General features: G+C 41.6%; 1 protein-coding gene and 1 long non-coding RNA gene across 6 annotated transcripts in view; one reads left to right on the top strand and one right to left on the bottom strand.

Annotated features, from left to right (window-relative positions):
- The window catches only part of MTF2 (metal response element binding transcription factor 2), a 45,014-nt gene that overhangs the window by 317 nt on the left and 18,352 nt on the right, over positions 1-26,345 (top strand). For 3 of the 5 annotated variants that reach the window (XR_016469235.1, XM_031614834.2, XM_090146347.1), the window contains exon 1: positions 15,452-15,592. The exons of 1 other annotated variant lie outside the window; for it this stretch is intronic. Coding sequence is in view for 2 of the 4 variants with exons in the window: in XM_031614834.2 (XP_031470694.1) it covers positions 15,588-15,592 (5 nt within the window). In the remaining 2 variants the exon portion in view is untranslated. Of the gene's footprint in view, positions 1-15,451; positions 15,593-15,950; positions 15,971-26,345 lie in introns of those variants that run through there. One more of the 5 variants, XM_090146346.1, reaches the window with a different exon arrangement.
- LOC149916844 (uncharacterized) lies at positions 53-6,569 on the bottom strand. The gene is made up of 3 exons (XR_016469236.1): positions 4,419-6,569; positions 3,242-3,415; positions 53-1,636 (listed from the first exon to the last, which is right to left on the bottom strand). It is a non-coding gene; the product is annotated as an uncharacterized LOC149916844 (long non-coding RNA).

The following is a 26,345-nucleotide window of genomic DNA, read 5'->3' as shown; positions in this document are numbered from 1 at the left end:
CAGCCTCGCCGCGTGCCCGTGGCAGCGACCTGCAGCGGGGATTCTGGCAGGGAGGAGTCCTAAGGAAAGATGCGTATCTGGAAACCAAATGTGAGGAGGTCACAGAGTATTGAAAATCTGCAAGACGTAAAGAGACTCTAAGATTCAGGAATAGACCATGATGCTTTTTGAATAATAGAATCACTGCCAGGCTCTCACTGAAGAATAAATCAGAAAATTAATTAGTAAGATCTGGCACTCTTGCAAAAGCAATCCTGGCTTTAATAACACTCTTGCAGCGAGTGTTTTCTTCTCTTCCTATTCAGCAGGCCCAGATGGCTGTGCTTTCTGCATCACTTCCCTCTACAGTTCAGTAGTTCGCACAAGCTTAGCAAGATTACGGGCATGCAACGGAAAGGTGACACCAGGAAGATACAGAGCAGACATTTAAATGTTTTGCTGAATAATCAAGTGATTTTACTTCAGCCTGTGCTCTGTATCAATCCTAGGAAGGAGAGGCTGAGAGTAATCATGAAATGTGGTTCTCCCATATGGCAGGCAAGGACATGAATGTTTCATCTCTGTTAAGACTGGATCAAAACAGTTCCTGACATATGTTCATTAGGGGATATATTTTTCACTTAGTGCATGTGATCTTAGTCACGTGTGAGAGCAGCTGCTTTACTCCAGCATTGAAGTGTTTAGCTATTCTTTAAGTACTCTTTGTGTCCAGGCTTTGCTAGATGATAAAAAGGCAATTTCAGCCCATTTTTCAGCTTATCCCTTAAACACCAAATACCCAGTTAAGCTTTGGTAAATGCAAAGCCTGTGACATTCTGCATGTGCAAATGCAAAGGGATATTCTAAAGACTAGGGAGTAGACACAGCAACGCAACAGAGGTAGAGCATAAGTCATACTGACGTTTTTACTGAACCATTTTTCCATTCGCTCATGCCTTTCCATTCTGTAGTTCACACATTATTCATTTTTGTATGACAATACCACATCTCAAACACAAAAGCAGTTGAAGTTATGCTGATTTATTGCTACCTGTTAATACTTGCTTCCTATCCAGCCACGTAAAGATTGGAGAGACAGAAATCCACTGATGATTATATACATGCACTGTTTATCACTCAGTGTTAAAGGTAAGTGTGGCCTTAAAATAACTGCATACCACTACTTTCAATTCTGTGACAACACTCACTGCATACTAAGTATGACTCAGGAAAAAACTAAGAGCTGTTATGTGTATTGAAGCATCCAGGAATTTTGGATAAGCAATACTTGACTAATAAGGATAATAGAGAACTACAGAAAAATCTATAATCAGTACCTTGAAGAATGTAATGTGCATCTTTATGATTATAATACACAATTTTGTCTAAGTTTCTTTGACAGAAGTAGTATCTGTTACTTGATCAAGTAGTACCAGTTTTAACATATTTAAAAGCAAAACATTAATTTGTTGCAATGTAACCAGGCTTGATTCTAGCATGGGAGACTCCATGGGAAATCCTCAGGATTCACACATTTTTTCTCACCATCATATTAATGCAGGAAGCCTCTGGCTAATGTTCATAATTGCAAGACTTCTGATGTTAATAATCACTTCTCTTCCTCACAGCAGCTTTACAAGCTTGCAGTTCATCACAGCTTAAGCACCAGTAGAAATGGAATGTGTTAGTATTTGCCAGTTGCTTTTTTAAGCTAAATTTAATAAATGTATTTACATGGTAGACAATGTGATAATGATTTAAAAAAACTACTTTTCCTAAAATGAAGCCTATAAAAATGTCAAAGTTCCGCTCTTTGCACTGCTCAGCTATCAAGATGCATGCTCAGAGATCTAGCCAGAAATTTGTTTTTATTCTGATTCCATCATCAGGTTTGTATTTGTGGAACAAAACGAAGATCTGAGCACACAATCTTCAGACCTAAACTCTTCCTCATGTTCCTTTCAGAGTGAGATTCTTCTCCTCCTGTAAACTTATCTGAACCCAAATTTAATCAGTAGATAACATTTATTTTATCCTTCAATATTATTTCCTATTGCATTCAAATTCTTACTAATTTTAGTGTTTCCAGTGATAAATAGGTGAAGCCATCTCTCACTCAGAAAGCAAACAAAGCCTGTTAAGGATCCCCTCGTGGCTTATCTTGTTATAAACAAATCATTAACCTATTTGAGGAAGCATCTTCTAGCCAGTGAGTTTCATTTCTAAGGCCATACATATAAATCTAGCCTGCTGCTGCAGCAGCATGCACTTCTCTTGCTGCCTACTTTCATTCTTGGGTTGGCACAGCAATTTCTGTTATTGTGTGAAGAACCAGAACAATAATTTGAACTATGAACTAATTGTACTTCATTTTTTCTCTGGGTTAGGTTAGTGGCAGTCCAATTCCTTTCATCAGTGCCTTGGATTTATGCCAAAATTGAAGTGGCTGTTTCTAACCACTGAAGCTTTTGTCTTAAACATATCTATATCAAAAATCGTGTTTTATTACAGATAAGTGATAAACACATGAGACTCATTACTAGCTCTTCACTGAGATCCTACTATTGTTAAACATTCAGAAATGCTGAATAAGTTGGAATAAAAGCCCTCCAGTCCTTGCTTTGGAAGACAGTGTCTACTAGCTTTTCGGGTATGTTGTTTAAAATTCAAAATATAGTAGAAAACTTAAAATGCTTACAGTAAATAAGTTTTAATAACATGCTTACGGTAAATAGGTTACAGAGAGAATAAAAATCTTTATAAATTTAATTCCTTTATGGATCAGAAGACTGAGAGAACTCCCAAGATACTCCATTCAGAAGATTTGAAAGAAAGCACTACCTTGTTAATGTTCATTCATAAGCAAACACTGAAACAGTTAGCATTTTCCTCATTGTTTGAAAGTCCACAAAAACACAGTTCAGATTCAAGCAATAAAATGAATTTTCTTTTGTATACACAATTTCAAGTTTTCTTCCTCTATTAATTGCTGTCATTATGATATCCAACATTTTTTCCTTAAGATTAATGGGGATTAAGTGTTAAAATGTGTGGTCAGTACACACTAGCATTAATCTTATTCTACTTGAGAAATCATTTTATAATTTTTATAATTTTTTTTGAAAAAGTAATCCATTTGATGCTGGAAAAATGTTGATTAGTTATCCCCATTTCTTTGAATTAACAGTGTAATAAAGCCATAATCTACTGGGAACTTCTGATCTAACTACTTAAAATAAAATACTTCATTTGTTCTGCTTACCTTCTGATTTAAAATCTGAATGTTAGTCTTCAATTCCACAAATTATTATTTGTGGAATTTTCCATAACAGTAAGAAAACAGACTGTTTTAATTCCATGCTGCCATTTTCCAGAATGTCTTACCCTGAACCAGTGCTTCCACTTTCCTCCTTATTCTATAGTGTAGTTTAGCAACCTAGAAAACATCTGAGATTTAGTCCACACTCTTACGGTCTAAATACTAAGTTCCAGTACTGAAATTAGACACTTAAAAACATAAATAACTGGAAGGAGATAACAGCAAAATTCAGTTCAGAAAGATAATATCTATTTGTAACTCCATAGGAAGTTTAGTATTGGAACAAATTATTTAGTGGTAAGGTAAAGTTTAACTTAAGAGCTCTTAAATGCAATGAGAAACAGCTACAACATTTAATACATTGCTACACCCAGCTGTCCTGCCATCCCCTCTGCCCACGGACATTTCCACAACAGAACTGCTTAGTTCACAGTCTAGCATATTTGCTTTCAATTGCCTGTGAAAGTTAGTTCACACCAAAACACTAGACTGTGATCCTCAGATCCACAGCTCTGCCTTCCCTTCTGCCAGTTACAGTATGGAGAAGAAAAATAGGCAGAAAAGCAACTACAGATAACTGAGTTGCTTTGTGAATCCCTTTCCTTGTCCTCTACAGCTTAAACCTCCTCCCATGTGGTTCCCTCTGTTCTGTCATATAACTGGTTTGTGTAGCTGAGTGGTGAACTGTTTGATGAACCCAAACTAAAAATAACCCAGAAAAATAAAAAAGTCATGTTTTCCTCCAGGTTGATTCTGCACACAACTCAAAGGAGTTGCTCCAAGGACTGTGATATCATAAAGGTAGAATAGTTTGACATTTGGATTAAGGAGCTGTACAGTCAACAAATATACAATTAGTAGAGTGGCATGGTTAGGCTGGTATTTTACAGGTCACATAACTAGAAGGAAAGGGGTAATCAAAACTAAATGAAAATGCTCACCCATGTCCTAGACTCACAGAAAAAACTCCAAAGGGGGTGATCTCCAGAAAGAGATCCTTCCCCAGTGGCAGTCAGCCCTTAAATGGGGTCTAGGAGAGGTGCAGCCAGACTCCTCCCCTTCCAGTCACACAGGTAAATTGCCTTCACACCTGTGCTCCCACAGCTGACTCACTGCTTACCTCAGGTGATCAATCAGTGGTTCAGGCCATGATGCAACTGTTTCTATAAAGAAGCAGAACCAATAACTGCTTAAAATGTGATAAGAAAAGCCCTTCAAAGTCTGCCCTTAGAAGGACATCTCCCTAATATACATATATATATCCCAGCTCAGTGATTTGTCAGGCAGTGTGAATGAATCATTGTGTTATGTTGGAATTTGAACTGAAGAAATAATTCCTTCAAGCCTTAACTAGTATATGTCACTCTACTTCAGTTTTTAGTCTTTAACAAAGCTGAGAACTTAGACCTATATGTGGGAATTAATACAATGCACCAGAATTACCTAGCAGCCTTCATGTTATAGGCAGAATAACTCAAAATATAGCACCTCTCTTACTAGTTTTGCTCCATTCAGAATCTTTGTACGTGAAGTGAAGCAGCTCAGTACTGATTGTTAGATGATTCTGAAAGCGCTCTGCAAAAGCACTAATGAAAGCAGAAATACTTAGGAAACTGATGTTTCCTTTTTAAGAATTCTTTAATTGTAAAGATTATACATTTGTTAGGTCTAAATCTTTTTTAACCCTATATTTACTCAGAGTTGGTAATTCTAATGTCACTTTTATTAGAAGAACTTTCTTTAAAAGCTTATCATCATAAGTAGTGTCATCGTCTTTAAATTCTGAGCAGTTAACTAAGTACTAAGTATTCACATTGAATTTCTAGTGTTGGATTTTTTTTTTTTTAATTAGATAAAAGTTTTGATTTCCCTTTAAATTACCAGAACAGCCAGGCAGACACAAAGCACATGCCTTTCATGATCTCTGGAGTAGGCAGTCTATTGATTGTATATTAATTAACTTCCATAGCCTACTTTCTATGAAGCACTGGTGAATTTTTGATAGAAAGTCTCAGTAGGCATAAAGTATCTACTGAAATATTTAAATTTCTACTGCAATTAGGAACAGTTTCAACTATAAACACCATTACTTATAAAGCAAAAAGTATTTTTTCTTAAAATTAAGTTTGTTTAATAGAAACTTTGTGTTAAGCAAAATAAGGAATCACATTCACATATTTTCCTACAACATTAATCACATGGAAGCAAAATAAATTCAGTAGTCTAAGTGATATTGAGTGTGATATTTCTCATTCTGAACAGATATTTTTGTTCCAGCTGTATAAAAATCTAAATGAATAACAACACTGACTACCAGGCATTTCTAAAAGTACTTTTTTTCCCCAGTCATATGGTAGAAAGCGATTTGGAGCAGTAATATTTTGAAGCTATAAATATATGACCAAGCTTATGCTAATATGGTACATGGAATTATTTTTTCATTAAACTGGAACAATAAGAAGGGGTCACAGATTAACTGCAGCACATTGATTGGCATGCTGTAAAAGTATCTTGTCAGAAGAGGCTCATGCCCTGTTTCTGCAAGGCATAAGCCTGGCTCCATACAATGCAGCAGCTCACACTGACCAGTTCTAGAGTGCTAATTTCCAGAAGCTTTTAAGTTCAGATCAGAAGTTGTTTTCCCCAAGGCTTAAATGCTATGCAAGCTTTATTTCATGTGACTTTTTGCCTCTTACATAGATTTAAATCTCAGGGAAATAAAGTTTTTTTTTGTCTGTACAAAGAATAAATTACTTTAGTTAATGAATGCTTTTATTAACTCAGAAAGAACTATTGAAATATAACCTTTATGACTATACTGAACATACTGATTGCTGTCATAGTGAACAGTGCTGCTGCTGTACCTGTCTTGAGATCACTTCATATGCATACTCAAAACCTTCTCTCTAAACAGAGCATTAAATTCTAACACCCTCACACCCAAATAGTAGTTACAACAGATAAAGCATTTCCTCTTGACTTTGCTAGCAATCAAACCTTTTTCTGGATCTTCTATATCACAGAGTAGCTACACAAAATGAGATTTGATTTACAAACCTACATCTCTAACTGTAACATAATAATAATGAAAAACAGCAATAACAGCAAAGCAACAAGGTCCTAGGCCACAGCAAGTAAGGGCTTGCTCAAATACAACAGTCACATACTCAAAAACAAAGAAAGAAGCTGTTTACCTACAGAACACCTCAGATACACGTGGATCTCCAGCAAAATACACTCACCTCCACTGCTAGCCCTTAAATGTGGTCTGGGAAGGGATGGATCTTGGCTCCACCCCTTCCTGTCGCTTAGGGACATTGCATGCAGCTGAGCTCCCCTGGCTTGGCCCTGTCTTCCCACCAGGTGCTCAATCACTGCTTCAGGCTGTGACTTAGCACTTCCGTTGCACCAACCTATAAAAACAAATTGGGCTTAGGAGTATGCCTCCAAAACAGCAAAAATAAAGGAAAAAAAAAAAAAAAAGCTGCAGTGAGCAAGGTAAGACAAATTGCTTTTTATGAGATAAAGGGTCTTTGCAGCACTTTTACATCTTTGATAATGTTGGATTGAAGATGGATTCTAAACAGAAGAAAATGATGTAGTCAAGCAGTGATTAATTCAAACTAAATTTGCAGATTCTGACCTAAGTTTATAGGTTTAGTAAGTAAAGATGCCCTTTTCACCCCAGGCTATCAGCTGGTGCTTAAATCACATCAGTAATCTAATACAGCATTAAATCTGGACTAGTATCACAGCATTGTCACAGGCATCTTAAATTACAGAATCTGCAGTAATTTTAGAAGTCCTTTAGGCTATTGCTACCTGACTGTCAGCTTGTTTGCTGAACTAAACAGAAGAGAAAAAGAATCAGTTCTATTCTCAGTAGTCACCTAACACGTGAACAGAATTTCTTAGAATTTCTTACTAATTCTTGCCTGAATTTCCTTATGTTCTTGGCAAGTATGGCTCTAGAATTGTTCCTGACTGAGAAACTTGAGATAATTTGGTAAAGAGGCAAACTTTCAGCAGTCTATTGTAACATGAACAAAAATTAAACTCTCACAAAATAAATTCTGAATTAGATAATCCTCACCCATAGTTACTGTGCTTTACCTTTTGTGCATTGTCCTCATACAACTAGTTTGCCTCAGCTTTTTAGGGGTGTTTGTTTGCAGGCAGGCCCTTTGAATATGACACTTCTCATCCTGAAGTTGTCCTCGCATCTGTTTATGCCAGGTCTGGATAATCCCTTTGCCATCCTCAGGGGCAGGAGGATGGACTTGGATTTGTTGCAACAGAGAGCTGTCAGCACCCTGCTGCAGGCATCAGTCCTGCCTGCATTGGGAAGGTGCATGGTCTTCAATTCCATGGTCTTCAGTTCAATGCTGAGGTTTCTTGGCATTAATGAATTCACAGGGTCATCTTATTTACTTGGCAGTCCTGCTTGGCAAGCTTCTGCTTTCCTGACTCAGGAAGCAGGCTGCCTGTCCCATGGTGAGAAATATTTCAGTTCTCACCTCAAAATCTGTCTGTGACCATGGAACGTACATTATGCTCCCTGAAGGAGAGATGGCAATCCACAGAAGAAAGCTGGAAGTCAATTTGTATTTCTTTCTTGGCTTGTTCTTGTTGAATGCTCCATTCTGTAACTGCAATGGCAGAAGAAATAAGCCTTTCCTCTTTTCATTTCCATTTTCTAAAACTAATATTTTCATGACCTTTTGTGTTGCCTTGGTTATGTCCTCTTACCTCTATTTATACATATTGACAACTCCATAATAAAGGTAGCACCCCTCAATCCATTTTAAAGCAACAAATTTACTGCAAGATGATATGACTGAAAACAAACACATTCTTATGGATACATATGTGCTCTAAATATGTAAGTGCATAAAAGTAATATTTCTCATCTGGAGCAGCTAACTGATCTAGCCAGTACTGTGGCCACGTGTGTGTGGCACTGGCAGCAGAGCTGACAAGGCAGCTCCCCCTCAGCAGGAGGAAGTGCAACCTTAGATGGCAGCAGCTGTGGGATGTGTTTGGCTGGGACATGAAACTATACCCTCAGCTCCCACTGCAGGAAGAGCCAGGCTCCTCCTTTGGCCCAGCACTTCCACAGGGAGTAAGCTTTGAGTATAACAGGCAGGAAAATCACCAGGGTTTGGGGGTTGGTTTATACTGCTTATGAAGGTTTTCTGTAGCACCAGAGGAGCCCTGCCAGGCACTATCTGGTTGACAGTATGTTTTTGCAGCCCCTTGTAATCAAACATGCTGTTGCTTTGATCTTATACTAATCTTCAGCTAATCTTTTTAACTCACCTCAGGATCACCTAGCACTAAAATTACGGAAATATTAAGGGGGGGAAAAAAAGCTTTCTGTCTTGACAGCCCCAGGTGGAGCCAGGACTATATACATAGGGATACCAATGCCTGTGTGAAGGCTGTCAAAACATTAAAAAGTCATGTCAGATGTAATGGCAGAGAATTAATTTTGACCTGATATTTGATTTTGGTCTTTCTAGCTGAATAGAAATAAGCAGTGCTGATTTAGAACAAAATCAGGACTTTCAAGCTGAGATAACATGGCATGAACAAGGAACGATTACGGTGTAAGCAAGAAAATGTATTATGTTTACACTAGCCAAAACAGTGATACTTAGGTTGCATCTTTCACTTAAACGTATCAAAGTTAACAAATATAACAGTGCCACTATTTTATAAGCAGTGGAAAAATGATGTATGGAATTCATGACTGGACCAATGTGTCAGCCTGGGAACACCAGCTTTTGTCCCACTCAGCCCTCTTGCACTGGCAGCAGCAACAGAAAGGATTACTGCTGTATCTTCACTGCCTGCAGCTGAGTTTACAGGAGTGTGAGCAGCTCTGAGTGTTACAAGGATTCTGTCATTCTGCAACATTCAGAAGCATTTTGTCTTCATCAGACACAGAGCTGCTATTAAAAAAAAAAAAAAAAAAGTGAGGGACTTTCCATCTGAGTGAGACTTGGCAGGTCTGCTGAAAGATTGTGAGAAGGCCCATGCTGCATTCCAGCTGGTGGGAGTGCAGAAGGAATGCTGTACTAATTTTCCCTCTGGCCAGACTGATGTCCAGAACAGACTTTTCACTGCATGCAAAGCAGCAATATTCTGCCATGTAACTTTGTCTTGAGGGGATGTTAAACTTTTTTCTAATTCAGTTTAGAGTTGAGAGGTAGGTCTCATCTGTACTGCTACAAAATTTAACCACGCAAGAACTGGAAATTCTACTCTAGCAGACGTTTTTACAGTATACTTAGAAGCAGACAAAACCCTGCCATTAAACTGTCTGATGCCACAGTTCTCAAGAAGTTATATTATAATCACTGTGAAGTAAAATATTTCAGACTGTAGTTAGATTTGCAACTATGCAGAACAGAGCTGAAGAGAATGATTAAAGGTCTTGCTTAAACTTACACTCTGAAATGCTGACTACGGATTTTTTTTTTTTTTTTTTTTTTTTTTTACTCAAGTCACTAAAGCTTCAGTAGCTGCTTTCAGAGCTGTGCTTAGAGAGCAAGCAGAGGAATGGAATGCATCGCACCGTTGTATGACTGAATTCTCAGAGTCTTTGGGAACCGGAACCTCTTTCAGATCCAGGCAATTTACCAAAATTTCTAGTCTTGGCAGCTGTTGGTTTTCTGAAAGAAGCTGATTATATGACTAGGCAACAAAGCAACAGTGCAGAGAATTAAACCTCTCTTAAATTCCAGCTCTGAGTAATAAGCTCATTTTTATGCACTGGCCTCAGGAAGAAAGATTACTTAGGACTACTCTTGCATCTCTTCACAGAATTCCCACTAGCTAGAACAGTAGGAAGATACGGTTCTCACAGCTATTTTCAGGAGTTAAGACAATGCTACGTACGCTCGTAAGTCATCAATACAGAAAAGGCGCTATTACCAATAAGAACACAGTGACTTGCCCTTAAGCATCCTCAGTGCAGATGCACATATATAGGTGGTACTTTTTCCTTTCACTCACTGTCTTTAGGATAAAAAGAATTATAGTATATCCAAGGTTGATGTCAGAGGCATACTTGCAGGTACGTCATAATGAAAGCCTCTCACTCTTCAGCTAGCACACTCAAATATGTTGTAAGTAACACAGGAATGTTATATGTCAACCCCCCTACTTCAGCTCTGAAACATCTCTACCTACTAAAAGCTTTGTATCTTCCACTGTGTGTGTGTATGTGTGTGTGTACATATATATATATGTAAACTGAGGGACTTCTTGTTCAGCCACTTCCAGCAGGGAGGTTTCAGTAGTGGTAGGCTATGAACTGCAAATTAGGAATAATTAGGTTCTTATATTACAATTATGGGAACATTTAACAGTGTCTAAGTGCTTTGAATTGTGAACTACATAGCAACTGAAGAATCACCCATCACTTACCAAAGACCAAGCAAACAGAGTCCTGATTTAATGTTTTACTAGAAATTTCAGAAAGATTATGCATCTGAAAGCAAATTAAGAATTCAGGTCTTTTAAGATGTCATTTTATTTTTATAAGGCATCTTAGGTGTACTTTGTTACATGCAGAGCTAACATCTATAGGTGTGTCCCAGTTTGTTTTTTGAGTCCTCAGTACTGTATCTGATTGTGTTAGGGAAAGACTTCCGGAACAGATTTATGTTGATAAATATTAGTTTGTAGAAGGTAAATTAGTTCCAGTTCAAGATTAAATGGACTTAGTTCAAAGGCAAATAAAGATTGTGATACAAGCTATACAAATATATACTATCCCACAGGGCAATTGCTGTTCCGTGTGTATGGTGTAGAAGTGCTTTACAGACTTGCCATCTAAAATAGGACTGAAGTACTCTATGGGTATTCTATCAGCAAAAGATGCAGGCAGAAGATTGCTTTAAAAAAAAAAAAAAAATTATATATATATATATATATATATAAGAATGATGTAATATATAAAGAATTACCTAGGAAGCAAACGTGTTACTTTTATGAGACTCAGTGGTCTGTTAGTAAACTATGAGTGTGATAGTGAATATATATTTAAATAAATGTATTCAGTTTAAGATTCGTCAAGCAAAATCCCAACAATAATGAGAAGGTGAGGGAGTAAACGGATTTTTTTCAGGAATTCTTTCCTGCAAAGATGGAAATGATAAAGTGCTTGAACTAGAAAAAAGCGTTTCTATGTGAAGACTCTGAAAGTAATGCTCTGAAAGTAATGATTCCTATTTTATTCTGTTGGCACACGATGTCAGATGTGGATGTTGGTGGTATGGCAGTAGAGCTTGAAGCTTCCCATCAGTATTCCATTACAGTTTGTTGCCATGTGACAGATGGCAGCAGAGGGGCAGCCTGACAGAATGGCATCTGACATGGAATGCGTATGAAGCAAAGGTGTGTCACTGAATTCCTCCACGCAGAAAACATGGCACCCATTGACATTCACTGAATTTGCTGAATGTTTATGGGAACCTAACAGTGGATGTGAGCACGGTGAGGCAGTGGGTGGTGCATTTCAGCAGTGGTGACAGTAACAGTGGGTTACCTCTGGTGCAGATTTGTACAAGCATGGCATCCAGGCTCTCATTTGCTGGCAAAGATGCATAGCTAGTGGTGGTAACTATGCTGAGAAATAGCATTTTGTAGCTGAGAATTTGCTCAAATAGTGTTATTGTGCTCTCTGCATCTGTTATGGTTTCCATAGAAACAAATAGGAGGCATTACTTTCAGAGCAGCCTATATACATCCAGTGACATCAATTTATTTTCCTTGTTATTGCTGTTATATGAAGATGAAAACAATTATTCACATTGTTATCCATCTAGAAAAATATTTACAGGTGTCTATTTTTAAATATTTTCAGTGCTATTTTTGTATCCTTAGTGTAAAGATTGAATAATTGCTGTAATTTTATGATAACAATTGCTACTTGATTGTAAGACAATATAGAGCACTTTATATCTTAAAAAATCACTTGCCTATTCTTCAGATTTGTAAAATGAAGACTCTTTTCTGAGTCAAGCCATAACCAATGCACACAGGTGAACAGTCTCACTAATTATAAAGCTTATGTAAGAACAGACGTGCCATATTTATCTTGATTTAAGATTAGAAGAACCCAGGTGAGCTTTCTCACTGTTCCCATGCTTTAACAATGCAAAGTAAGTGGCCTGGGATCTAATTTTCCCTCCTTATTGAATTGTGGTCATGACAACCGTCTGTACAAGGGTAAACTTTACAGTATTGTCTTGTTCAAGGGTATCATGTCGGTGTTATGCTGTGTGATACAGTGAGCTAATGGAAAATAATACTGTACAGCTGCTTATACCTTTTAGTGCATTTTCCTTTGTTTGCTTGATATTTACGTGGCTGTTGTGGCAAGGAAAGTATATAAACACCACCAGCTCTGAAAAAAACAAGCTAACATTCAAGAGAAGGGCCATTTGCTTAGAAAAATGCCACTGTTTCTGACTCTTCAAATGTGTCCAGTTTTACACACTATATTTATGTTTTGAATACAAGATTATTTTTTTTTTTTCTGCTGTGTTATCAAGCACAGAAAGCCCTTGCTTTTGCTTGACTTTACAGCAAAAGCTTGCCTTACAATATGTGGATAAAAATAAACAAAGGTAAAGTCAGTGACAGGTCATTATTTTTGAGCTCCCTCCTGCAATGGAGCTGTTTGCAAAATGAGATGGTATAACGCTGAACATACCTGTTCAACAGCATCTCATAGGTTATCAAAATCTGGTGTTGTTCCCACCCTCCCCCTCCCCAAAATTTCTACACAAGGAAGCCTTTACTGACATCAGAGGGAAGGTAATTTAATTTGGCTTTGCCTCCTCCGTGGCAAAAACTACATGCATATTATGTCTCAAATTGAAAACACAGCAGTGGAGATTGTATGTTCAAGTACTTTGGAAATATTATGAGAAGATGAAAAAGAAAGGAGGGCAAGAGAGTTCCTTCTGAAGTCATGACATACAGTCTTGCCATATGTTAACAGAAGAAGTAACTGCTTGTTTCACTGCTAGTGCTGGATAGAAAGCAGATGAAGATACTTCCTCTGAGTTGGGTTAACTGTACATGTCTCATAGTACAGTGATGGGGATTGTGTAAGGAGCATCTAGGCTCGTTTGCTTACTATTGCTGCTGATTTCTTTGCCCCACACATACCAGTGATAACAAGGATCCTTCTACTGCTGCAAACTTAGGCTTGCTGATTTGAGTATTTTAACTTTAAATCCATCTGTAAAGGGTCATTTGCCCATTTCTGGTGAGATTTCCAGTCCTGTAATCATCTAGTTGGCCTGGGCAAGGGAACAATGATAGCAACCCTTCAACACAGATCTCTCCTCCTGGTTTATCGGCAGCTGTTGATGTGCACCCCTGTCCTCAGATGGAGCAGGCTGGTGGCAACTGCACAGTCCTTGCTCTAGAAAGGCACTTCCTCTCAGATGGAGGTTCTGTGACCCACTGAGCTGATTATAAAAGGATGTTCTGAGTTAATGAATTGCAGCAGGAGGAGGTGGTGAGGAGTATGTGTGAGGTTTATGCCTTGGAATTCTTCTAGTTCTAAAAGCTGATCTGAAAGCAAAGATGGAGAGTTTTAAATGGCTTTATTTGGGGTTTGGCTATAAGCTCAATTGTTACTTCTTGGATATAATAGAAGAAAATTATTATGTGGAATCTAGGTTGTGGGAAAATATTGATGCATTCTGTTGTGCCCAGTGAAAGAATGAATGGAAGCAACACTGGTCTTGCTAGCATAATTGCTGTAATAGCACACTAATCAACCCTAATTATTCTTCTGTAATACAGGGATTCCTCGTTTCTTTCAGCGCTGCTTTCTGATAACGATAATGCTACAGCAGCAGTAACTTCTGGCTTTGTGGCAAGAGCAGCTTTATGGTGGAACGTGGCCACGCAGCTCTGCAGCCATGCTGGGGTTGAGCGTGTTGGTTTTGAGAACTATTCTCCAGAGAAAGGATAGAGCTGGCATGTGCACGTGTGGTCAGCAACTTGTGTGTGACGGTGATGCTGGTGCCAAAACAGTGTAAATCAGAAAGGAGGGATTTTGAGAAGTTTTTATTGGAGTCATTTCAGAGCCACAGCAGGACGAGAGGCTTTCAGCTGCCCGGTTCTCCGTGAGTTGGCCATGCGCGATCACAGCTGTGGTTGCTGCCTGGGAAGCTGGCTGTTTAACTTCTGCTAAGCACTGCGGCTGACACGTCTGTTGTGATTACAAACTACGCCTTTGCACGCAGGCGCTACTCGCGTTGAGTGCCATTTATTTTCTACTGACCTCCGCCTCCGGCACCAGCGGAGCCCAGCTGCTGCTCTCACGAACGGGCCGTCTGCCTCGTGCAGCTGACTTGGGGCCGGGGTAGAGCCGCTCGCTGGAGCTGGGATTCGGAACGCTCGTGGGCCAGCCGTGCAGAGCACGAGCGCCGGCTCACAACGGCTCACAACGGCACACCCGGGGCGGCCGGACGCCTCAACCGAGGCTGCCCTAGCGCTCCAGCCCGCGGAACGCGAGCTGCTCGCGGCTCGTTACGCCCGGTCGTTCCAGCTACGGGAACAGAAGCCGCGGTCGGGCTCCGCTCCCAAAATGGCAGCGCGCCGCGGTGCCCGACCGAGGCCGCACGCGCCCCGCCCCGCCGCCCAGGCCCGCCGCCGGGCCGCGCTCGGCTCCCGCCCCGCCTGGACCGTTCCCCGCGCGCCCGAACGCCGCGGCGAAGGAGCCCGCGGCCGCGCCGCCCGGCCCGAATCGCCGCCCTCGGCTGCCGGGGAACAATAGGCGGCCGCCGGCGGCGCAGCGCGAGCCCCGGCACTGCCGCAACGAGGCCCGGCCGCGGGCAGCGATACCGCTCGGAACGCGAGCCCGAAGTAGTCCCTCTTTGTTCACCAGCGGCGAAGGTTCGCTTCCACCTGTGTCCTTCCGCCGCCGCGCCGATTCCCCCGCCCCCCGGCCGCGGAGCCGCCTGTCGGCGCAGGCGGGGCCCGCCGGGGCGGGGCCGCGGCTCTTTGTGCTCCCACAATGCACCAGCTTCTCCTCCGCGGGAAACAAAAATGGCGAGGGGCTGCGCCGGAGCCGGGCTGGCCGTGAGGCGGGTCTGACCCCTCCCCCGCCGCCCTTCCTCCGCCGCGCCGCGGGCTCCGCGCTCGGGGGGGGCTCGCCGCGCACCGAGGGCCCGGCCGCAGCGCGGCGCCGGGGGGAAGCTCCCGAGCTCGCCATTTCCCTGCATGAGGCGGTTGGCACCACTGGAGAGACCGAATGAGGTGAGGGGTGGGGGGGGGCGGGGAAGGACGGACGGAAGGAAGGGAGGGAGGGGCGGCGGCGGCTGCGTGGGGGGGGGGTGGGGGCGCGTCCCGCGGCTCGGGCCGCCGGTACCGCATCGCCTCTCCTCGGCCCCGCTCCGCCGCCCGTAGGGCGTGGGGTCCGCTCCGGGCCTCGGCCGAGGGCTCCCCGCGGGCGGCGGGGCCGTTCCGTCACCGACACAAAGGGAGCGGCGCTGCGACGGCCCGGGGGGCTGCGGCGGGGGGTACCGGCCCGAGCCGGCTGCGGTTCGGCCTCGGCTGCGGGTGTTGTTCGAAAAGGCGACGGCCGCTCGGGTGCGCGGGAGCGCGCGAGGCGCCGCCGGGTTCTCTCCTCGCTGGGTTCGTTGGTTCGTTTCAGCGCTTTACCTCGCGGTCTGTCAGAGCGGAGCCATTTGATCGTGTTTTGAAGCTCGCGTTTTAAGTTCGTCTCAGTACGGTGGCTGCGGCCGCCTGAAAGGATGCGCCGCAACGCGTTAGCTCTCCTTTCCTTCTGGGGTTGTAGGAGGGACGGGTTGGTGCCTCTGGTACCCGAAGGGCACGGTGTGGTGCCGCGGCGGTGCTGTGCCCGGGGCAGTGGTGCGGGGCCCGCACAACTCTGGAAGGCCCTACGCACGGCTCTCTTCTGGCTTGCAGCGGGAAGGAAGGCGATCTGCGTGTGGTGCCCAAGCTGTCAGAAGCGTGAAATAAAAGGAAAGTAGCTTGCCTCGTTTTTGTTGTTTGTAATCAGGTTGCTGAAAGCCAACATTCCGGTGTTTGTTCTGAGAGCTCAAGTTACAAAAACTCGGGAGTGTTTGAGGTTAAAAGGAAGGAGGAAAAAAATGTAGTTCAGGAGTATTAGAATACAGGTTAAAATATGTATGCCTTCTTAATTTAAAGACAAAAAAGAATAAGGAGACATACAAATACAAAAAATAAAGTGTGTAGTAAAGTACTGAAAGGAGTGTCTGCAAGGAGCTATGTGGTAGTGTGATGTAGGTCTGAACTGAGGCCATTACATAGCAGTGTTTTCTGAAGTTAACTCGTGCTCAGTAGGATATGGGAAGGAACTTGTTGACGAGCTACAGAGTTGCTCCATGAGAAACTCTTAAGAGAAGTGTTTGTTGCTTCTGAAAGGTTGTCTTTTTGTGGCTGGCTACCAGTTGCTGAGAGGTGTATGTATGCATTTATATAAATGTGTACATATACATAAATACACAGCAGTTGAAGATGATGTCAAGACTTGAGTTGGATGTGTTTGTCCTTCAGTGCAGTAGGAGATGAGGTGAAATGTACAGGAAGGCAGCCATAATATGTATGTTGCAGTTCCTTTACTGTGAAGAGTGGGCGTATGAATTCTGTGGAGATAGATGCAAATGAAGATAGTACAAGAGGCACCTGAAGTTGCTTTAAGGCACGTTTTACACAACAAAATGAGGAATAAAGGAGAAAGCTCAATTGGAAGAAATAAGTGTAACTGAAAGCCAGCAGAAATCGTTACTTAGTTTGGAAATTGACGTTTACTCTCTGTGCAATTGATCTCTGAGCTTACTGCAGAATTGGTTTTGCCATCTTTACAGACCTTCTTTGAAGGAAACAGAGGGAAAGTGTGTCTTTGAGTAACGCACACCAGGAGAACTACGAAACCATGAATAGTGCTGGAGGGTCATTGGCAGAGTGATATGTGTTACTGGAAGTACCGAAACTTGTGTAATTTGTTTTAAACAATCTGCATATCAAGTTGATAGTTTCTTCCTAGAAGATAGAATCTCTTGTGAAATGAAATGAAGAGGCATCATTTGCTCTGTGATACAAAGAGCACAATAACAGTCTTTGATAGAGCAAATTTTCAGCTACAAAAGGCTGTTTTTCACTGTGGTCATCAGAAGCTGTGCATTTTCACCAGCAGTCAGCAAGAGCCTGCATGCTGCATTCGTACAAATCTGCACCAGCAGTTGCCACTGCTGAAATGCAGCACCCACTGCCTCACTACTGCCTCACTGCTGCCTCACTGGTCCCCTATCCATTGTTTGGTCCCCATAAATGGTCAGCAAGTTGTGATGAATGTCAGTGGGTTCAATTTTTTTCATGAAGCTTTTCAGCAACTCACCTTTGCTTCATATGTACTTCCATGTCAGACACCATTTTGTCAGGCTGTCCCTTTGCTGCCATCTGTTGCACAGCAACAACATGTAATGGGATATTGGTGGAAAGGTTCAACCTCTGCATCCATACCTCCAACATTCACCTCTCATGTTGCAGACCAACATAATAAAATAGGAGGCACTACTTTTGGAATGGCCTTCATAATACTTCATTCTTTGTTTTAATTTCATGCAGTGCTCATAAAAATCATGGGTTTTTGTAAAATAAATAAATAAAACCTGTTAAGAAAGAGATTTATCTTCATGAGTTTTGATCACCTCTGATTTTTATTTTATTTTTTTTCCTTTCCAACACAAGTCAGTGCATTGTTTGTAATCTCAGCTGCCTGTACAGGTGCTCATCCCATGCTCTTTTAGCTGTGTTGCTGGGTGTGCTGTGTTTGGATACTGCAAGGAACCAAAAGGCAGTTGTGATCAAGGGGATGCTGCCTGAATATTTAAGGGAAGATCTCAATACGGTTGTTCTCTCCTTAATATTACCTTCTGCCTCTTTTTGTGTGTAAACACATGATCCATCCCAAACAAAGTGCTACCCTGCCCTGTTTCCCTCCGTACTTCACTATGTAGGGAAATATGTTCTGTAATGGTCTTTTGAAGACTAATCTTTTGGCCTTGCATATCAAGTAGAATTTGAAAACTTCCAGTTGTTTCTTGATGGTGGGCTTGAGCAAATAGAACCTGAATCACAAATGATTGTATAGCTAGATAGCCACCAGGATAAGTGTGTTCTTCCCTTTTGTGGTATGAATCAATCCTGTTTCAGAGGGTCATCAGATCAGGAAGTAGAGGTCATAAGGCATCTCAAGAGGTCTTTAGTTCTAAGCAGTGCGTCTTCAACCACCACACGGGGGTGTGATCCAGTCAGCCCTTGAAAGGCTGCAGTGATGGAGGCACCCAGCACCTCAGGGCCTGTTCTACTGCCAAACTGTCCTCATGGGAGAAAAAACACCTACCCCTCCATCTGTCAGAACATATTTATTTAGCTTCTGCCGTGCAGTATTGTGAATTGGCTTGTCCCATGCTGGTAATCCTCTCATAGGTTGCTACTAGACCTCCATAAAGCTATTTCGTGTCTGGTCTGAACAAGCCTAGTTCCCTCAGCTTCCTCTTACAGGACAGGCACTCCAGTGTTTTTCCTGCACTGGGAGACCCACCACACAATACACTATGCACTGTCTGGTGTATTCAGAGTAGAAGGCAATAATCATTTCCCTTCAGTCTTCCTGCTTGACTTCTTTCTAGCGCACAATGTATTCATGAACTTGACTGCTTATCAGCTGGATGAGTTGCTGGTTCTTAGTTCTTATTACTGCTTTAAAAAAAAGAAAAAAAAGTACTGTGTCTATCAGGTAATGTGATATACTTTTGAAAGCGTAGAACTACTAAAAAAAAAACAAAAAAACAGAAATAACAAAAAATCCCCCCTAACAAAGCAACAAAAAAATATTCCGTGGTGAGTGTGCAGTTCTTTAAAGCATCTAACCAGACAGAAAAACTCAGACCAAAATCTTAGCCAAAATGCTAAGTCTCTTTCCAACGATTTAAAAAGAAAACAAACAATCCTATTCAGATAGTAATGTGTTGAATGAAAAAAACTTACTATCATGGCGGATCTATTATGATAGACCTGAATAATAGTGAGAATTTAGTGAGGTGAGAAATTTTAACTTGTTTACAAGGAGCACCTTGTATAGAAAGTGGCTACCCTGAAGTCTCTGATGGTGATTGATAAGTCTTGCTGCCCTAAACAGTATTTAACCTATCTGTGATTGGATCTGTTAAGTGTTGCTTACTTGAACAGCATTTGAACTGGCTTTTGCTGCACAAGTTTAAATGAACATGTGAACTTGACTCATACCAATCCATGGGACCAGACAGGCTCCTTACAGGAGCACTGCAATAACTGTGTAATGTTCTTGTGAGACTGCTCTTTATCATCTTAGGCTGTGGGGAACAGGGGTAATCAGTAATGACTAGAGAATGGCAAGTGTTCAGTGTGTTTTCAGAACTGTCCAAAAGGTCAAGCTAGGGAAACATGGCTGGTTAGGCTCCTGTTGGCCAGTGGAGCAGGGCCCTGGGAGGAGGGTGTGTGACCGCCATCACCGCAGGCCTTCAGGGCTGGCTGGGTAAACCTGCAGCAACCTGGCCTGCTGGCTGAACTGAGCAGAACGAGGGACCTCTGACATCCTTTACAACCTGAATTATTCCATTATCTTCAACATCTGCAAAAACTGAAAGGAAAAAAAAAAAATTAGAATATATATCTACTCCTTAATCTCTACTGTTTGTCTAGGTTGAGTGATGCCTATGTTAATAGATGATATGGCTTAGGTTTTTTATTGTACTAGAATATGAAATAGTATGAAGGTGGGAAGCTCAAATCTATCATATAGATGTTCTGTGTCACTGTAAGTTTGAAGTAGCATGAAAGGATAGGCTATATCCAGACTTACATTGGATCTTCTGCTTAAAAAAAAAATTAATAATGGCGGCTTTTTAATTGTGTGGTAACTGTTGAGTCATGGTCTGAACCACTGATTGAGCACTTGGGGAAAGGACCTGGTCAGCTTTGGCAGCACACAGGTGAACTGCCTTCACCTGTGTGACCGGAAGGGATGGAGCCTGTCTGCACCTCTCTTAGACCTCATTTAAGGCTGACTGCCACTGGGCAAGGATCTCTGGTTGGAGATCCCTGCACCCTTCAGAGATGGGTGAGCACTTTTCCTCTTCCTTTGTAACACTTTTCTGTTCGCACTTGTCTCTTTGTTATTACACCTCGTGTATTGTCATTCAGCCACACTGATCTTTCTGACTGTTGCGCTAATATAATAGACTGCTCCCATATAACTGGAAGAGTGACTTCGGCAATAAATTTGCTGTTAGGACAAAGAAGCAATAACAAGAGAACTTGTTGGGTTTTTGAATCAAACTGGTCCTAAGTTTGGGTTTGGGGCAGTCAGAGGGAAGTTTCCTGCTCAATCTTTTGTCCCTGTTGACCCAGCAGGATCAGTCTGTATGGGGAAGGTGTATTGCTGGCATGGTGAAGGGATATTGTTCAACATGAAATCTGATAAATGAGAGAGATGATACAAGAAAGGGGAGAAGAAACATGGCTGGGATCCAGTATCTCTAGCTGCAAAGAAGGTGCTGGATCCCAATATCAGGCTAGCAGCTGCAGCAGGAGCACAGATTTGGACTTGGGTATGCAGCCCTGGTGCTGGGTAAACAAGTATGCAGTTTGCAGAACAGCTTGGTTCCCCTTTTCTGCCGCCCTCTGGCTGTGGGCTCCTGCTGCCTGTCTGGTATTGGCTTGTCTTGTCACCCAGCCTCTCTGTAAAGTGCCTTGACCTGTTTAAAATACCAGAAAATGAATCCTTATTAAGGGAAAGAAAGGGATAGAAAGCTTATGGAGAAGTCAGCCTATCATTCCAGAGCTGGTGGGAGGGAGTATGAAGTGCCCTCAGCTCTGTGAATTCTGTGTCTTTGTTAGGCTCTCCCCTCCTTCCTCTACTTGTGTTCGCTATGACGTGCTAACAGTACTGCGCTATGAAGAGCAGAACAGGCTGCTGGCATTTTACAACCCTTATTGTGGTTTGGGGTGTTTTTTTTCTTGTTGAGTTTAATAGAAGTATACTTTTCCTGTAACATTAGGCAGGATAATTGAAACTGAAAGGGTGAAGCTACTTCTCATCAGAATAAAATGCTTACCTCTGGTTACTCTAAGTTCATTCTCTAGATCTTCTGTGTAACACCATGTTTGCCAGCTTTGAGATAGCTTTAGGATCTTCGTGAGTTGCCTCAGTAGGATGCAGTGTGTGCATGCATAAAAATAAGTGTTAAAACTTCTCATTTCTGAACTGAATTCATTTCTTCTGAGCCTGCTGGGCTCTCCAGGCTTCGTTGTGCTTCAGTGTGGTTTGTATATTTACTGGGAATAAACTAATGATAAGGTCCTTGTCTTGACTTCTCAGCAGATGAAAATGGTCTCTTAATACATTTTGGGCACTTAGTTGTTAATACTTAATGTTTTTAAATTGACTTTCAATGTCTGCCTGTGCTTTTAGGGTAGCTATCATCTGCAGCTGGTGGAATATTTGTGAGTTGCACAGTCCTCGTGGAAGAGCACTTAGAATGGCACAGTCTGCCAATGAAGGGCTCTGTAGTTCAGTGTGTGCTCTGCAGTGCCAACTGAGAGAGTTCCTGTCCCTGGCTGCTTGTTTGCACTGCGCTGGTGTGCTGACAAGCCATCCTGCGAAACAAGGCAGAGAACTGAGCTGGCTGATGAAATAACTATCAAGGGAGTAGTTCTTAACTGGGAGAGTCTCAGAGCACTTGTTATGACTGAAGGAGTATGGGAATATGAATGACCTATCCTGGCATTCCTGTATTTGGAACAAGATGTTAATCCGCTTGGATAGGAGGAGGTGAATGTTGCTATCCTCTTTACATGCTTTTCTTCCCCAACTTCTCTGCTTCTTTTACAGGACTTTGTGAAGAAACAGGAGTCGGAGATATTATGTGAACAATCAGACTTGCTAATCTCCAATAGAGATATTTGAGACATTCTCACACAAAAATCTAGTTTTGATTTTATTATATACGATGTTGTGCGTAGAGTTTCATGGTTCAGTAATGAGACTGAGACAGGATTTAGTAGCTCGCTTCTGGAGGGAATTTGCCATTCCTGTTGACCGAGTGACAGCTGTCTCCTCCTACTGCAGCGTGTGACTGTAACTTGATTCATCAAGTAGATGAAAGAGTAAAAGGTCCTCTGGTTGTCTTGCTTGAGGATGTATTTGTGCTCTAAGCCCTGAGGTGAAAGAAAAAGAAGTGAGTGTTGTCAGTATTTGATGAGACTACCTTATTAAGGAATGATGAAAGTGTATTTCCATTTTGAAACATATTTCAACGAGCAGACAAATTTTACTGAATCCTCACACTGACTTCTGAAAAATTGCATGGATTCTTAAGTACTTTCTTTGTATTTTAAATGCTTAAATGCGAGCACAGCCACAACATAGACAGTGTTGCATAAAGCACATAAAGCTTTATATGTGGTTAAGTTGGACGTCTTGTGTGATGTGCTGTGTAGCTTAGCTGTACAAGTTACATGAGACAAGGTAGGTTTTTCTATCAGGTGTTTCTTCTTTTTCCTAGAAAGACACTTGTTTAACACTTTGCCTTGAGCAGGGCTGGGAGAGCAATTTTAAGGTGGTGGGTTAAATGTTACTAAATTTATTGATAGTTTTCTAAATGAAATGGTAGGAAGGTACTGTGGAGGTGGCATTAGGCAAGACTTGGGAAGCGAGTTCCTTAAAAAATGCTTATCACTTGGATTAATTTCAAAATTGTTAAACAAGAAATTAACATCAGTTATTTTCATTTAACTTCCTACCAAAATTGTTTTTAATGGTTGGTGTGATTTTTCTGGTAATGGTTTGTTAATTAAAATCAACCCGCTAAAACAGGATTTCTTGCTGCTTCATCTCTTATCAAAGCATGAAGGAGTGTTTTGCTTAGAAGGGTTTCCTGATCCTCATGGAAAGGAGCTGCTGAGCTGGCTGAGATTGTCAGCATACTGCAATAATTAACTCTCTTTATTCAGTCTACACATTATATTAAACTGGAAGCTGCTGGAGCAGAAACTGCTTCGTGAGCCATTGTCATCAGTGCAGCAGTGCTGCTTTTGCCAAAGCACTCAGTGTGGGGGTAGAGAAGTGCCTGCTTTACCGCCTCCCACCTGCATGGTGTGTGAGTCAAAATACTTCAGTAAGTTTCTAAGTCCTTGTAGAGCTCCTCGTGTCAGTGCTTTGTGCCAGAAAAAAATACACAAGGCATTTTTGTTACACTTTGGTTGGTGTTAAGGTTCAAACTTCTGTGTTTAAAAAGTGTTCAAAAGCGTATGATGTTGTTTTCTTAAGTAAAAGTCAAAATATTTTGCTTATTGATTTTTAATTTAAAAAAATAAGAAAATGTGTACTGGATAGTATATTAGTAAATGAATTGATTGCATCTCTTTACTTCGCCCAAGATCTTTCAGATTTTTTTGTGTACTGGGGAAAAAAAAAGTCACCAAGACAGCTTTCCAGCTGCTTTCTCTAGTTTCGTAAATAAAACTGAAAAAAAGCTGGAAAGAACATCTTTGGATGTCTAGAAGAGAATAGTCTGTCAAAACACTCACTGAGGTGTTTCAAGCCTAGTCAACGTACTTTAGATGATTTGAAATGCACACTGCAGTTTGTTGACCAGTTTAATAAGCTAAATTCATAGGTGTAATTTGAATCATAGGCATGGGCATCCACAACCTCCTTGGGAAACCTGTTCCAGTGCTTCACCACCTTCTGAATAAAAACTTCCTCCTAATATCTAAACGAATCTCTTCCTGTCTTAGTTTAAAACCATTCCCCCTTGTCCTATCACTATCCACCCTCCTAAACAGCCATTCCTCCTTCTCTTTATACACTCCTTTCAAGAATTGAAAGGCCACAATGAGATCTCCCTGGAGCCTTCTCTTCTGCAAGCTAAACAATCCCAGTTCCTTCAACCTTTCCTCACAGGAGAGATGCTCCAGCTCTGATCATCTTAGTGGCCCTCCTCTGGACCCGCTTCAAGATTCCACATCTTTCCTGTACTGGGGGCCCCAGGCCTGGATGCAGATGGGGCCTCACAAAAGTCGAGTAGAGGGGGGACAATCACCTCCCTCTCCCTGCTGGCCACTCATTTTTTAATGCAGCCCCAAAACACAGTTGGCCTTCTGTCCTGCAAGCACATGCTGCTGGTTCATGTCCAGCTTCTCATCTACCAGGACCCCCAAGTCCTTCTCCACAGGGCGCTCTCAGGGGAATCTTCCCCCAGTTTGTATAAATATCTGGGATTGCCCCGACCCAAGTGCAGCACCTTGCATTGGCCTTGTTGAACCTCATTGGGTTCTCATGAGTCCACTTCTAGAGCCTGTCCAGACTGAAGTATTCAAATACTTTAATACTTCCTGATGATGATTCCTTTCTAAGAAAATAATTGCCAACAGAGAGCAGGGTATAGTTTCATGGCTGTTTCTAGGCCATTTTGAGGAAAACTTGCCAGCCTTTGAACATCGTGAACATCTCTTTATGCTCGCTGGAGTGTGTACTCAGGTTTGAGGAGCTGATGGAATTTAAAACCTTTCCTTCCTGTGTTCACTGGCTGACTTCAGATGTATTTGTTTATGTGCCTATTTGGTGCTTTTTTTATGAAAACAGTTGTACAGAAAAAAAAAAGAGAAAAAAGGAAGGTGCTTGCTCATGTGTTGAGGGCTGGGGCCTGTTTCAAAGGCTCTTCTGGAACTTAAAAGCACTGCAAAATTTTGCAGTGATGTACAGAATATGGTAAATTTAAAATGTAAAAATGTTCTAAGGATAAGATTCAGAATAGTGCAGAAGGTAGCTGTTCAAACATCAAGAACTTCAAGCTTCTAAGGGGCTTGATAATGAAGGAGATCCAGGTTGGACACTAGGAAAAAATTCTTCTCAGAAGGAAGTGGTAGTGCGCTGGAGCAGACTGCACACTGTTCTTGGAGGTTTCATAAAACGTGTAGATTTGGCATAGAGGGATGTGTTTTAGTGGGCTTGGTGGTGAAGTGTTAGTGGTTGGATGACATCATCTTAGAGGTCTTTTCCAACCTTAATGTTTCTATGAAATGGCAAATGAAATCTGATGTGAATAGAGTACACAGTGGGAAGAGAAGAAGTTGCTATGGGATGCCTGTTTGTAGTTAGAATGAGAATCTGGAGTTTCTAATCAGTCTCTGACATGTTTAATTCAATGCCTCATTGCAGCATTGGGGGAAAAGGCTGCAAGTGTTATTCCTGGGAGAGAGGAGAGAATAAAAAATGATCTGGGCTGCAGGCTTAGCTACAGCTCTTTTGTTGTAAATTTGAATTTGGAATCTACAGCTGTTGTCAGAAGTTGCAACAGGACTTGGGAGAAGCAATGCCAATGTTAAGTAGCTTTCATGTGAAAAGTGGCAGAATTCATGGGATGTTATTTGGCAGATATGTCAGGATGGGTCTAAAAATTACTACTGGGGCATAAAGGGACAAGCTGGAAAATGATGACGGGCATCAAATAAAATTAAGTGGTGCTGGTTGTGACACAAGGCTGAAGTTTTGCTTAAAGTATTGAACAAAACAAGGAAACTTGCATAATAAAATTCCATTAAAAATGTGGAAGAAAAATGAATGACTATTCCTGTTTTATTTGAATATTATAAGTAAATAATGAACTTACGGAGAAAGGATTCCTGTCTCCTTGAAACTTTAATGTCTCTAATGTCTGGGTATAAATTTTCATCAAACTACATGGGACACTGGTTCATTTAGTTTTTCTTGCTGCTCTGTGATTAGTTCTGTTGTTACTGCTGTTTATAATAACATACCTGTGCTAACCTGAGTGAGGTGAAACTTCAGTCTTTCGATAGACTTTATGCCATCTAGCTCCTTCATTTGCTTTTATATCCTTATCATAGTGATAGGTGCACTTTGTTTTGAAAGAGAAAATACGGTTGGATATGGGATTGGTAACTGATTCTGCTTAGT

This window comes from Phasianus colchicus, chromosome 9, assembly GCF_987193195.1.
Source record: "Phasianus colchicus chromosome 9, bPhaCol1.hap1.1, whole genome shotgun sequence".
NCBI classification, from domain to species: Eukaryota; Metazoa; Chordata; class Aves; order Galliformes; family Phasianidae; genus Phasianus; species Phasianus colchicus.
Note: the sequence above shows the minus strand (reverse complement) of the source record. Positions and strands in the feature narration are given on the sequence as shown.